Source organism: Scomber japonicus, chromosome 19 (assembly GCF_027409825.1).
Source record: "Scomber japonicus isolate fScoJap1 chromosome 19, fScoJap1.pri, whole genome shotgun sequence".
Taxonomy (NCBI): Eukaryota; Metazoa; Chordata; class Actinopteri; order Scombriformes; family Scombridae; genus Scomber; species Scomber japonicus.
In genome coordinates this window covers 15323448-15336087 of record NC_070596.1, presented here as the reverse complement: position 1 = coordinate 15336087, position 12640 = coordinate 15323448, and the positions used below count along the sequence as shown (strand labels likewise).

Sequence of the window (12640 nt, the reverse complement as noted above, 5' to 3'; positions counted from 1 at the left end):
AGCGCCCACTAGTGTTAAAACATTTGTGTGTATGCTGGATTCCTCACAACAAATAACTTTCATCTCAGTGCACAAGAAACACAGAAAGAGCTACAGTTTTTAATTAGGGGTTTCATTATTAATATTTTTCTTTTACAACAACGTATACAGATTGAGAAATTGTCAGTCTCGTTACTGATCCTATTCAGGCACCAGTTACAATCCTGAAATAAAAGATGAAAACACTGTTTAAACATCAACTACATGATATAAATGAGGACATCAAGTTGTTTTGTGCATTCTGGCAGCTCTCAATCACATGTAACAGTTTGGTCTGTATCTCATTTCCCTCAATAAACATGATACATAAATACTGTGATTCCCTTCAGGAGAATGACTGCATTGTGGAAAAATGACATAAATGCAGTGCTATTGTCTTTGGATTCCCCAAATAAAAGAAGTAGGGCATTTTTTTGCTGTGATAGGCTGAAGGGAAGAAGAAGACATCAAAGACATGATCAGATCAACTTGTTTGAACCCATCTGAACCCTTGCCACCCCCCCCCCCCCCCCCCAAAAGAAAAAAAGTTTTTGAACATGCTCCTAACACAAACTAGCGTGAACTAGAGCAGAAGTGCCACATTTGCCTGTAAATTAATTCATACAAATTAAGTTTAATTTAGTTTTTTCAACTGCAATTAAAAAAACAAAAACCCATCACATTTTGAATCATCATTCTGTATCATAGTCATACAGTACGAGTGCCAATAGCAGCATCATAAGACATTTGTGTAACACCACATAAGAACATGGGAACAACCAGCGTGTTGAAGACAAATCCAAACTGTGTGTCTGGACTTCAAGTGTTAAACTCAATATGAACTCTTAACCTCTAACCTGAGGGTTTTGTGAAAAAGACGTTCAAGCTTGAAGCTCTTCCTACACCAATAAGATTTAAATATATATATTACAGTTGGTAAGCATTAAGTTAATGTGAACATAGATGTGTAACTACAAAGAAGGAGCTCATATGGACACTCCTCTCAATGGGAACAACAGGTTTCTTTTGTAGAGACCGTTCAAGTTTGTGCGTGCTTCTGTGACTTAGCCAGAGAACCAAGTGTATGCATTCGATTATACAAAAAAAAGTTATGGCTTTTTTAAAATGTAGCCTGAAGGGAGAAACAGTGTTGCAGTTCTCTGAAGTCGCAACGCTTTCGAGAAAACTGAAGCTGAACTGCCACACACTCCAGACTGAGAAAAAAAAAAAAAAACACATACCAAAAGAAGGTTTTTTTTCCTCAAAATGAAGGTTATTTTGGGCAGTCAAGTATCAGGTTTAAGTTTAGTTTTTTAAAGTTCTGACCTACATTTGTCATTTTCTAGTAAAAAATAGTGGTTAGCAGTGAAAAAGCACAACAGGGAGCAGTGTACCACATGTAAAAAAAATCTCAAGCAATGAAGCGCAGTGCAGAATTGAACATGTCCAATTTTGTTTTTTTAGCCAGAGACAGTTTGATCATTACTACTTCACAGAAGTATGAAGTATGTACATGACAGACTTCGGTCTTCAAAGGAAAACTATGTTCTGTTCTTGTTTAGTTGCATATGATTTGAACAAAGCCTCTCTGACAGATTAACGCACAGACACAAATAAAACACATTCTCTCCACTCACTTTATATGTACAGGATGAAGCAACAAACTGTTCATCTACCAGGCGAACATCACTACGCGTCCGGACTGACTGTGCAGCGAACAACGACTACGAGTCTTTAGAAAGCAAAAGCCTGTTGGCTGAATGCTTTGGCTGGACGCTGCTGTGGTCGTCAAAGCCTGAGAGAGAGAGAGAGGGGGGGGGGGGGGGGGGGGGTGTTTTCAGCGTTGTCTTCTCCCGACCTGATCGTACTGCGGTCAGTCTGTCAAGCGATTGTGTGTGTTGCTTCAAAAATTACTGGCCCATTTGAAGAATCTGGAATGTCTCTGAGTTTATTCTCAGTCATTTTTTTGCACCTTTTCCTGGTTTTTCTGAACTTTCTGGTGGACGACTTTTACCGTGGTGAGGAAATTTCCCAGGAATAAGACGAGAAATGTCAGCGCCAGCATAAACACCTGAAAGAAAAAAGGGAAGTTTTATTTCAAGGCCAGTTATGACATGCATTATTGTAACTGTATTTGTATTTGGAAACGTTGCAATACAATGTTAGATTCAAACACTGCACCAGATATCAATACAGGACACATGAGCCTCAATACAAACGGTCCCAACACATATTTTGACTACATGCATAATGATTTTTTTTAAAAAAAAGAAAAAAACAGAAGCCTGTCCTTTTTTAACCAAGCCATTTATACTCTGCTTCAACATGTTTCTGACATTTAGGCGATGATCTGCCAAATTCAACCCCTACCTGCCACTCCTTACAGTCCTCATGTCCTGCCAAGCGAAACAGGGTCACCGAATTGTACAGCTGCCAAAACTGTAAAGCAAGAGGAGGCATGATCATTCTGGTTGTACAAGAACATCTTTCCCCTGAACTGAAGAAGCAGTCTCCCTCAAAAATGCTGCATTTATTTCAATTGTATATTCCAAAAAAAAAGAAAAATCCTCTCATGCACTTTGTAAACAAATGCTGGTGAAAAATGTGTTGTGGCAATCCCCCATGAGCTTACACAATCTTGTGCAACGTGCTTCAAATTTGAAAACACCTTGCAATTTCAAAAGATCACTGACTAAATCTGTAACAGCTATGATAAAAGCTGTAGTTTAATAAATAAGCAGAAAAGTACATCTTACATGGCCAAAAAACAGGAATGGCAAAAGAAATGTGAGTCCTCTCCACATCCAGGACTGAAATCCCTCTGGAGAGACACAAAAGGAAATGTAACAGACCTCAGGACAATATGACTTAGTATACCACACAAATGATCACTGTGTTGTTACAGGAATCTGACATTTAAAAGATGCTTTTAGGAAAAATCCCCTGCGGCCTTACTCAAGTTTCTCTGACGTCTACTCTGCAGCACACTGATGTTAACAGCTGTCTCCATCTCTCACCTTTACCCTATTTTTTTTCAGACATGGTGTTGCAGATGGCTGCAGAGTTCAAACGATTGAAATGACTACAACCAAAAATAGCTTACAACTTACCCACTGTGAGGTCCAGTTGATTTCTCTCGCCCAGAGCTCGCAGCCTGTACAAGCAGCCGCTCTGGTAGTAATACTGGAGGAACTGAACAAAGCCTGCACAGCAAAAAATTAAAGATTACAGCAAAGTCAAAATTGTAAGATGTTGAATAGATTAATGAAGTCTGGAGGACCAAACTCAAGTCTCAGTTCTGCAGAGGGGAAAAAATATCATCATTTATAACCTGGATTTATTTTATGTATTCAGTAATAAGGATAAAAATGCAATTTTCAGGGGATGGCATCAGTTGAGCACCAATGGAATAAAAACTAAAAGTCGGAAGCAGTCTGTAAAGTGACTGAAATGGGGTCATTCTGTCCTGAAAAACAAGAAGAGCTGTACTGTTTCTGTTTAAGCACTTGGCAGGTGATTTTTCCCCCATAAAACAAATATCTGTCTGTATAAATACTTGACTTATCACCCCAAACACTGGTACACAGGCCATCATAATCAGCCAACATGTGATATACTAAGTAATGACTGTTTCTTCTCTATTCTAATGAGACACCTTCACAGAGGGACTGTTTTATTATAAATGCAACTATTATTAGAAAGCTGTTGGTGAAGCAACTACAATATAATTATGCTACAGCTGAACTTTATGTATTTAGTTTAGAGTCCATTTATCGTCAGCTGTAATATGAGGACGACTGTGTCACCTCTCCTGTGTTTACGCTCTTCTTTAAATCAGTATCTAGAAACTACACATTGGGGCAGAGTTACTAGTTTGTTGGTTTTACTGACATAAGATGATTCACAAGGACATTTTGCTGTTACATAACCAACTTGGTGTTGGGGGTGATCCTGCCCTTGACCTCCTCTGGCCTTGGTGTGCTATCACACCATGGTGTGACGGCAACAGAGTACAGCAGGTGACCTGTTGAGCTGATCATGTGATGTTCTTTTTTTCTTCTTGGGGGAGATTTATTGCATACTATTATCATTCTACTTATTTTTAAACAATGCTGTCCTCTTTTCTGTATTTATTTATAATTGGCTGAGCCTTGGCATTCCAATGCTAACATATTTACTTGTTTGAATTTTGGTAATTTAGGTTTAAGTCTGTCTTAGGGCGCACTCACATTAGAGCCAGTTGTTCCGTACCATGCTGAAGCACAAATGTCCCCCCTCCCCTGTCCCTCACTGACATTACCTCAAACCCAAGTGTACTCAAGCACGGTTGCCTCCGACACATATGTTGCGCAAAAACATATTGACAGTTCACTCTCATTAAAACATGCACAGGTGTGTGTTCGCATGCTGTGCGCCGGTAAAACACAACACAGCCGATCAACTAACACAACACACTGTGATTAAAAAGTGCAAGCTTGTTCTTCTGAGTCATGCCTGAGTAGTATTCAGTACTACAGATACTTGTGTAAAAAAAATACTAGTAAAAGCAGACATATTGATTCAACTCTTTACGCCAGTAAAAGTAAGACTTAGTTTAATGACTTAGAAGTGCCAAATGACTTACTTTAACGAGTTTCGTTAGTTATATAATGCAGATTTGTAAAGTATTATTTTTATGAGGGTCACAGTCACAGACTGTAGAAACTTAGCATTTCATAATTGTGGTAGCAGTGGTGCAGCAGATGTAATGAAGTCCACGCAGCATGATGGATGCAAACTAATATTAAGCATATAGCCTATTCATTATAAAGTCTATGGACATAAATTGAGTTCTTTTGCCTTAATAATGATAAAATAATACACAAAAAATGGTCGGATTGGGAACCCATATATGCATAATGTCTCCTCGTTGCATTTAGTGTTGCATGAAATGACCAGGGCTCAGCTAATGTTGCCTTTTAAAAATTGTTGTATCTTTTTAAAAAGAAATTACAGTCCCTTTAGAGCCAAAGTCCATGTTTTTGTTATGATCCTTCAACTGCAGCTGAACAGGAAAACACTGTCCACTGAGATACAGAGAGTATGGAAGATATAAACTTTATTTGCCTAACTCAGACAGCTGGAGCCTCATATTAGCTTTAGATAATCTTTTAAGTACATTTTTGCTCAAAACGAGGACTGCGGATTTTGTCGCCATCAGTAACATTGTAAGTGTGTTTTTGGAGGGGGTCTTCTAAGCATAAAAAGCCTATCTCAGTGTTCATTTAGGCACCTGACTAGGACTAAGACACAATATCTGAACATATCCTATAAATTCAGAGTACATTTATTCTCTTTGCTCTATTTAGATTTTAAACTAGTAAGCAGATTCACTTACTCTGATAGATGGAGAAAGCGAGGAACTGGCTTCTGAACATCTGATACATGGGCCCCTCAGGCCTGTGAAAAGACAGAAAGAAAGAAGATATTACTTTATATATATATATATATATATATATATATATATATATATATATATATATATATATATATATATATATATATATATATATATATATATATATATATATATATATATATATATATACATATACATATATATATATATATATATATATATATATATATATACATATATATATACACACACTGTGGCCATCATTGCCTTAGCTGTTGCCAACTTGCTGACATGATGCGTCACAATTGAACTAAAGATGAAAACTCACCAGGTAAGCATCACACCTGACAGGAAGGTGGACACATAATGGTGAGAAACCCACCATCCTTTAATCCTGAGGAGCATAAGAAGAGCACAGGAAGAGATGTGTACACAAAACACATGAAAAAGAAAGTTAAAATGGCATCTTCAGTGTGTTCAATAAAATAAATGAACAGCTTTTCAACTGACTGCTGAGCCTCTTATTGATGACAACACACCTGGAGCCATTGCTCATGAGGATGCTTTCCCTTATCGTCAATGTGCAATAGTACCACACCAGCAAAAAGTTGAAGATTTCGTCAGTGACACTAAAGAAAAAATAAATGAATAAAAGTCAGATTTTAATTAAGTGACAACATTAACAAAAATAATGCTTGAGGGGAAAAAAGTTATCTCACCGACAGTTGAGAAAGAAGAGGCAGGTTATGGCTCCAAACATCAGGATTATTGTCATATAAAGCTTGAACTTCTCATACTCGTCTTTGTAGGCAAATCTGTGTGAATAAACAGACAAAAAGAAGATGAGAAACTGAGAAACAACCAGAGTCTAAACTGAGTCTAAACCTGTTCAGGCTGTTTTACGGCCCAAAAAAAGCTCACATACTTTGCCTGGTTGCTGAGAAGCGTAACGTTTACATTGCCCAGGACCAAATTCAGGTACAGCCTGAAAACAAACAAAAAAAAAAAATCATGTATATTAAAGTAAAGAAACAAATGTGAGAGAGAAAAAACAGTTGACAAGGAAAAGTACTGACCCGTTTCTCTTTGGCAAATACGCTTCCATATCAAAGAACACATTTTCTTTCTCTTTGATTTGTGTTTGGATGTCTTTTATTTGTTCAAGTTGCTTTTCATCACATGTTTGTGCACACCTGTGACAAAACACAGTGTTTATGAGTGGAAACAAGAGAAGGAGGAAGATCTTAGCTTTTCATGAGCTTAAGATACAGTATCTTCTATTTATGTGATATGTGTTAAGAGTGACAAAGAGAAATGTAGTGTGCTGGTCAGAGAATACTTACTTTTTCATACTGTATCTCAAGTCTTTTAGACATTTTCTCTGTTTACTGATAGCATTGCTGCATGTTGTTTGGAGGTTGGTGAGCTCCTCAAGTTTTTGTCTGTATATTTTGTGAGTTTCCTGGTGATCAAAGCAATACACAAAGTGAGCATAAAAAGATGTGCAATGGTCTTTTAAGAGAAACACAGTCACATATGTATAAAAAAAAGTTATTAAGTACTACTGATAGGTGATTGCAATGAGGACAGAAAAAAAGGAACTGAAAAACACTTTTTTAAAACCCTAATCTCACCCTCATCTTTGCCATAGTTTTAAATAATCTCAGCGGACAACACATAACATCTTCAGACAAATAGAATCTCTATTTAGTGAACACGGAAACGCTTCATACTGTTAGACCTTGTGTGACTCGGTAACGCTTCATACTGTTAGACCTTGTGTGACTCGGTAACGCTTCATACTGTTAGACCTTGTGTGACTCTTCTGTCTGAACACAAACAGCCTGCAACACCGTATAATGTGGTGAGATAAATACTCCAGTTTACATGCATTTATGCTGGTAGACCAAACCACACTGTTCCCTCTTTTTCCATCAGCACTGGTTTATAAAGACATGACTGAGCCTGTGGAGGTGAGGATACACAGTCAGCAGAGATAAACCTGAGAGCCCTTGAGATTACTTCCTAATTTCATTATTATACACATGTAGAATTCAGGGAGGTCTGAATGGGATCATGTAGTGTGAGTCTGTCAAGGATCCATGGTCAAGAAAAGGTCAAAGTTTCTTTCGTAATAAAAATGGGAGACGGGGTCTGAACAGAAAGTGTTTAGTCAGCTGTGTTCTTGTCACCTCGCTCTATCGTAGGCCTGCTTGAAACCGAGTTTGGAGTAGGGCAGTTTAAAGTACGCATCCTTGGAAGTAATAACTGTATTTGATCCGGTTCACTGCAAATCCTAGAGGACAAAATAAAAACTGCTGGCTCGTGTACAAAACTAGACATGAGGAAATGTTTGATGGAGACTGTGAACTCAATAAATTATCTACTATAACATATACTATCCGTTGACATACAAGCAAACTAATCACACCAGTCATTGTGGTTACTGTATACATGTCAAATAACAATTCGCACACAAGTTTCATCACTGCCTGGTGTTGTTTTTAAACTGATGTGTCACTCAAAAGGTTTACTGCAGGTCAGTAAACTGTGTAAACAGGACTGCTTGTCTTATTGTTTGTCTGGAAGTGTTGCATATTTTGTATAATGTGACAGTAAACTGAAAATATTTGGGTTTCAGAATGTTGATTTCACAGAACAAGCAATTTTAACACATGATTTTCTCATTATTAACATTAAGCACACTATTCTGACATCTCATAAAGAAAAGGAGTAGTTGATTAATCAAAAACAGTATTGTCAGATGAACCAATAATACAAATAATCCTTTGTTGCAGTCCTAAACAGCACATCTTTTCAAACTCATGAACCCCAGAGTTTGGACTTGAACCTTAAATGACCAAAGATGTAGATTCAATAAGTGTAAATAAAATCTGTTGTGGATGCAACTATGAATAGGAGACTGCTTATATGTGTCAACTTGTAGTATTTCTTGTTGTTTTAGCAGAACATGCACGCTTCATTTAAGAAAATCACAGGACAGCTGACAGTCACCTTCATCATCATTTCCCTGCGGAGCACCTCTAGATTGAACATATCTGAGAGCATCGCAGTCTCAGTCATCTGGTGGTAGCACGAGAAGAGGAACGGTCATGTATACAACACCGCAGACCACATGTTTCCCTTTGACACCTCGAAGTGTCTCTTATTTGCCATTATAGACTATTGTTTCATGTTAGCCAGCTAGCTAAAGTGAGCTAGCTCAGTAACCTGATGATGTATTTACTAACTACGAAATAATTTATTCGGGCAAACAGCAGAAAACACGTGAAGTTACATCTACTATGTATAAGTGACTTTGGTAGCAATAATTTAACATGATTCAATCGCTCAATATTGTACTGTGTGGTTAGCTACTGTGATGTTAGCTGCTCATTAGCTGCATAACTCACGACGTTACTAGCAGCAAGACAGGCAGACATTAGCGGCTGAAACAAGCGAGTGTTACCGTGAAGTAAAAGGTGATAAAGGTGATAAAGGTCCAGTGAAGTATATTCCACTCCTGATATAATACATTGCTAACTACAACCGTACAGTTAGAGAGAAGCTCAATGCTGAATGAATGGCGAATAAGGAAAAGAGCCTGACAAACTAACATCCCTGCTGTCAGTAGCATCCACGGTACGCTTCTCACAGCCAGTAGTCTACCACCAAACACGTACTCATTTTTAATGTTTTCTGTCACCTGTAATTGTTGATATTCATCGTCAATTTCCTCCCACTCCGTCTGAAACTTCGGTTTAGACATCGTGGTTCAAGTAGGTGATGCAGCGAAGGGGACGGCTTCTCTGACTCTCCTCACACAGGCTGACTGTCCGCTCCTTTTCAATTGGGCTGCACGGAGCATGCGCACATAGTACAACATTTGTCTGGTGGTGTTGCGTCGTACTCGGTTACCCCTTGAATAATGTTCCCCTACTCTGCTTTCAAATTATGTTTCCCCCCTCAGCCCTACCTCAGCGGTCGGGGTTAGGACTTGGTTAGGCGGTTACAGAGAAAACTGGTTGGGTTTGTGTCTTGTGAGTTGAGGACATGTGGTTTAGTTTAGGAGGGTTAGGTGCAGGTTAACACATATGGAGAACGGACTGCAACAAAACACCTGCCTTCCCTTGAGGCCCGACTAACTTAAAAACGAACTTAGACAGAAATAGAAATGTGCAGAAAATTTGCTTTAAAGAGTTTGGACATTAGCTGAGTCTGCAAGACACATTTAACTCACACTTTCCAAATGACTGAATATAGGGAATAGGGTCTTACGTTTTACACACACTGCACCGACAGTATGCAGTGCACTTCGGTTGCTAGGATACAGAGAATGCACTGTTCTCCCCGGGATGCGGACGGCAGTTAGCGATAATACACTGCTCACCGTCTGACATGTTTCCCTAATTTACTGTGTAACCGTATGGCCTGAGTTTGCAAGCGGATTGAGTTTAAGTAAGTCATCCGCTTGGACACATCGCTATCAAAGGTACAAGTACTACTTTACTTTGCTGAATGAATGTTTGGCATCCTAATTTGTGTTGAGTTACAGTGTAGCTAGCCGCTGTAGTAACGTTAACTTTAGCTAGATTACCTTTTTAGTATCTTTAAGCGCATTCAACTTTGACCAGTGTGAGTTAATTGTGTATGCAGTAGTCTGCTGATGCTATTGTATTTGCAGTGCTTTTCATCAGCATCGTTATAAAATCAACAAAATAGTTCCAAAATAATTCCAATGAAAGTAAATAAAGAGGTGGCATGTTTTTGTCTCAATTGGGATATTTTATATTTACTGAAGTGCATTGTTACAATTTTCAAGTCTGTCTTAAAACAGTAGTCAGGTGCCCAAATTTATTTTTCTTTTCATTGATTTATTTATTTTTTGCTATAATCTTTTTTTGTGTTCTTCTGGCCATTTGAATGTCCCTTCATTAAGGCCATTGAGACTGGGACAAAATCCACAGTCTTCATGTGGAAAAAAAAAGCCATCCAAATTAGTCAAATCAAGCAGATATCTTTCAACATTACAGTCTAATGTTAATAAAGGCAAAAATGCCCATATTAATAACTTAATTAGTTACAAAGTGAAAAATGACAGTGTCTTTTATTAATATAGCCAAGTGTTATACTGTCAGTGTGGATCACGTGTGCAAGGAATTTTATCGGATAAGTTTTGTATCTTATTCATATTTCAGGGTTTTCACCAAGCTCCCCCCTCAGCCATGCCATACATTAATGCAAATCAAAATCATCCATCATTCTCAACATTGTTGGATATTAAGGCACAGAAATGTGGACTGCGCCACACAATTTTCTCAGTCACTGGGAATGAATACACTGGAGAGTGGCAGGACAACCAGAAGCATGGTGAGATACTGTGTAGCAGCTACCAAAGACTACTGATTTGTGAATGACTGTTTATGAATCATTACATGTTTATTGACTATGCTTATTGGTTTTCAAGGGAAGGGAACTCAGGTGTGGAAGAAGTCTGGTGCCATTTATGACGGAGATTGGAAATTTGGAAAACGTGATGGATATGGCACCTACAGTGTACTAGTCCCGGAAACAAAAGAGTATGCAAGGAAGTACTGTGGTGGATGGCAAAATGGAAAGAAGCATGTATGTATTTGATACACTGCCACACACACACACACACACACACACACACACACACACACACTCACACTCACGTACATGTATGCAATCTGTGAAATGTTTTGTGTTCTTTTAAAATCTCTTTAGGGGTATGGGATGTACTTCTACAATAACTCAGCAGTTTATGAAGGTGAGTGGAGTGAGGGTCTTCGAAGTGGATGGGGAAGAATGTACTATGAGAATGAAGATATCTACGAAGGAGAGTGGCTGAAGGATAAGAATCATGGACAGGGCATCATTCGATTAGGTAAGAGCCTGTTGCTTTACATTTTCATCTAAAGCACATCACAGTTTAGTGGGGCAAGATGGTGGATTTTAAAATTCGACTTTGTGTCTAAGCAAATGGAAGCTGGTATGAAGGCAGCTGGAATGATGGCAAGAAGAACGGCGATGGAAAGTTCTACTATCCTGACAAAGGCCAGCTTTATGAAGGCTTTTGGGTGGATGGAGTAGCAAAATGTGGGACCCTGTTGGATTTTGGGAGGGATGAAGCTCCAACACCAACAAAGTATCCCATTCCAAAGGTACAACATTTTGACTCTATCTACTTTTACAACCACACATCTAAATAAGTTGCTAGATTCCCGCATCCCTCTGCCACCATAAACACATCTCTTTTTTTCCCCTTAAGATACAACTGGTGGATATGCAGATGGTTTTAAGGGAAGCCCAAACGACATACCTTGATCAATTTTGATGAGCAACTATGAGAGGATCACCAACATGTTTCCACCCCACCACACACTCAATAAAAAATAAAAAATGAATACAAAATGGCATAATGGTAGTCAGCATGTCAGTGTGTGTCAAAATATTTAATTTAACAAAACTATCAATATATCAAATGAATAGATCATCGGAATTCTGTGTGGGCCTGCATATTACTTATGATGATTAAAGTTTGTTGCTAACTCTTTCATCACATAATAGAAGAGTTCTTGGGTCCCTAAAATACATACATGAAGAAAAATAATGATATACCTAATTACTCTATTCACTACTTATAACTAATATAAACAAACTACAAAAATGTATTGAACTTGTCAATATGGTCGATTCAAGAGTAGTAAACATGGAATAATCAAATGATAGTCATTTATTTTACTTTTAGGGACAAGTAAGTCAAATATGACCCTTCACTGTATTTTCTATATGGTGCATTTGGAAAATACCACTGTGTAAACCTTCAACAGTTAACTGATACACAAGCCAGATGTCACTATTCAATAAGAAAACTCTGATGCTGTGTTTTGTTCATGGTTTAAAAAAATCATCTAATGATTCAGAAAAATATCAGCTCCCACAACTAACCTGAAAGATCCACCCCAACCTCTAATGATGAACCTCTGCCTTTACAACATGGAGCAGATGAAAACCGATGCCTAACATATGCCTAAAATGTGATTCATGTGCAGTACTCAAAATGAGTCAGAAATTTTAAAAAGATTTTCAGACAGGTTGGTCAGTTGGTTAGCCAGCATAAGGAGGATGATCTCACAAATAAATACACTCTTGAACTTCCATCTTTAAAAGGATTTAGTTTTATCTGAATCAGACTACGGT

General features: G+C 38.0%; 2 protein-coding genes across 2 annotated transcripts; one reads left to right on the top strand and one right to left on the bottom strand.

Moving 5' to 3' along the window:
* Positions 1 to 87: 87 nt before the first annotated feature.
* On the bottom strand, positions 88 to 9225 carry tmem120b (transmembrane protein 120B). Its single transcript, XM_053340347.1, has 12 exons — positions 9123 to 9225; positions 6760 to 6878; positions 6493 to 6609; positions 6342 to 6401; positions 6136 to 6231; positions 5956 to 6045; positions 5745 to 5810; positions 5396 to 5457; positions 3129 to 3221; positions 2775 to 2839; positions 2389 to 2457; positions 88 to 2089 (listed from the first exon to the last, which is right to left on the bottom strand). Exons 1-12 carry the CDS (start codon positions 9183 to 9185, stop codon positions 1973 to 1975), a joined length of 1017 nt encoding a protein of 338 aa, XP_053196322.1. The 5' UTR covers positions 9186 to 9225; the 3' UTR covers positions 88 to 1972.
* Positions 9226 to 10641: 1416 nt separating this feature from the next.
* morn3 (MORN repeat containing 3) lies at positions 10642 to 11774 on the top strand. The gene is made up of 5 exons (XM_053339472.1): positions 10642 to 10786; positions 10884 to 11041; positions 11165 to 11324; positions 11417 to 11601; positions 11709 to 11774. Exons 1-5 carry the CDS (start codon positions 10642 to 10644, stop codon positions 11772 to 11774), a joined length of 714 nt encoding a protein of 237 aa, XP_053195447.1.
* The last annotated feature ends 866 nt before the right edge of the window (positions 11775 to 12640 follow it).

Excerpts from the sequence above, each read along its gene's own strand:
- morn3 (XM_053339472.1), top strand. The coding sequence starts at position 10,642 with ATGCCATACATTAATGCAAATCAAAATCATCCATCATTCTCAACATTG. Across the intron at positions 10,787-10,883 it reads GCAGGACAACCAGAAGCATG|GGAAGGGAACTCAGGTGTGG; the intron begins GTGAGATACTGT and ends TTGGTTTTCAAG. Across the intron at positions 11,325-11,416 it reads ACAGGGCATCATTCGATTAG|CAAATGGAAGCTGGTATGAA; the intron begins GTAAGAGCCTGT and ends TTTGTGTCTAAG.
- tmem120b (XM_053340347.1), bottom strand. The coding sequence starts at position 9,185 with ATGTCTAAACCGAAGTTTCAGACGGAGTGGGAGGAAATTGACGATGAA. Across the intron at positions 6,879-9,122 it reads ATGAATATCAACAATTACAG|GAAACTCACAAAATATACAG; the intron begins GTGACAGAAAAC and ends TTTGATCACCAG. Across the intron at positions 6,402-6,492 it reads TATTTGCCAAAGAGAAACGG|GCTGTACCTGAATTTGGTCC; the intron begins GTCAGTACTTTT and ends GTTTGTTTTCAG.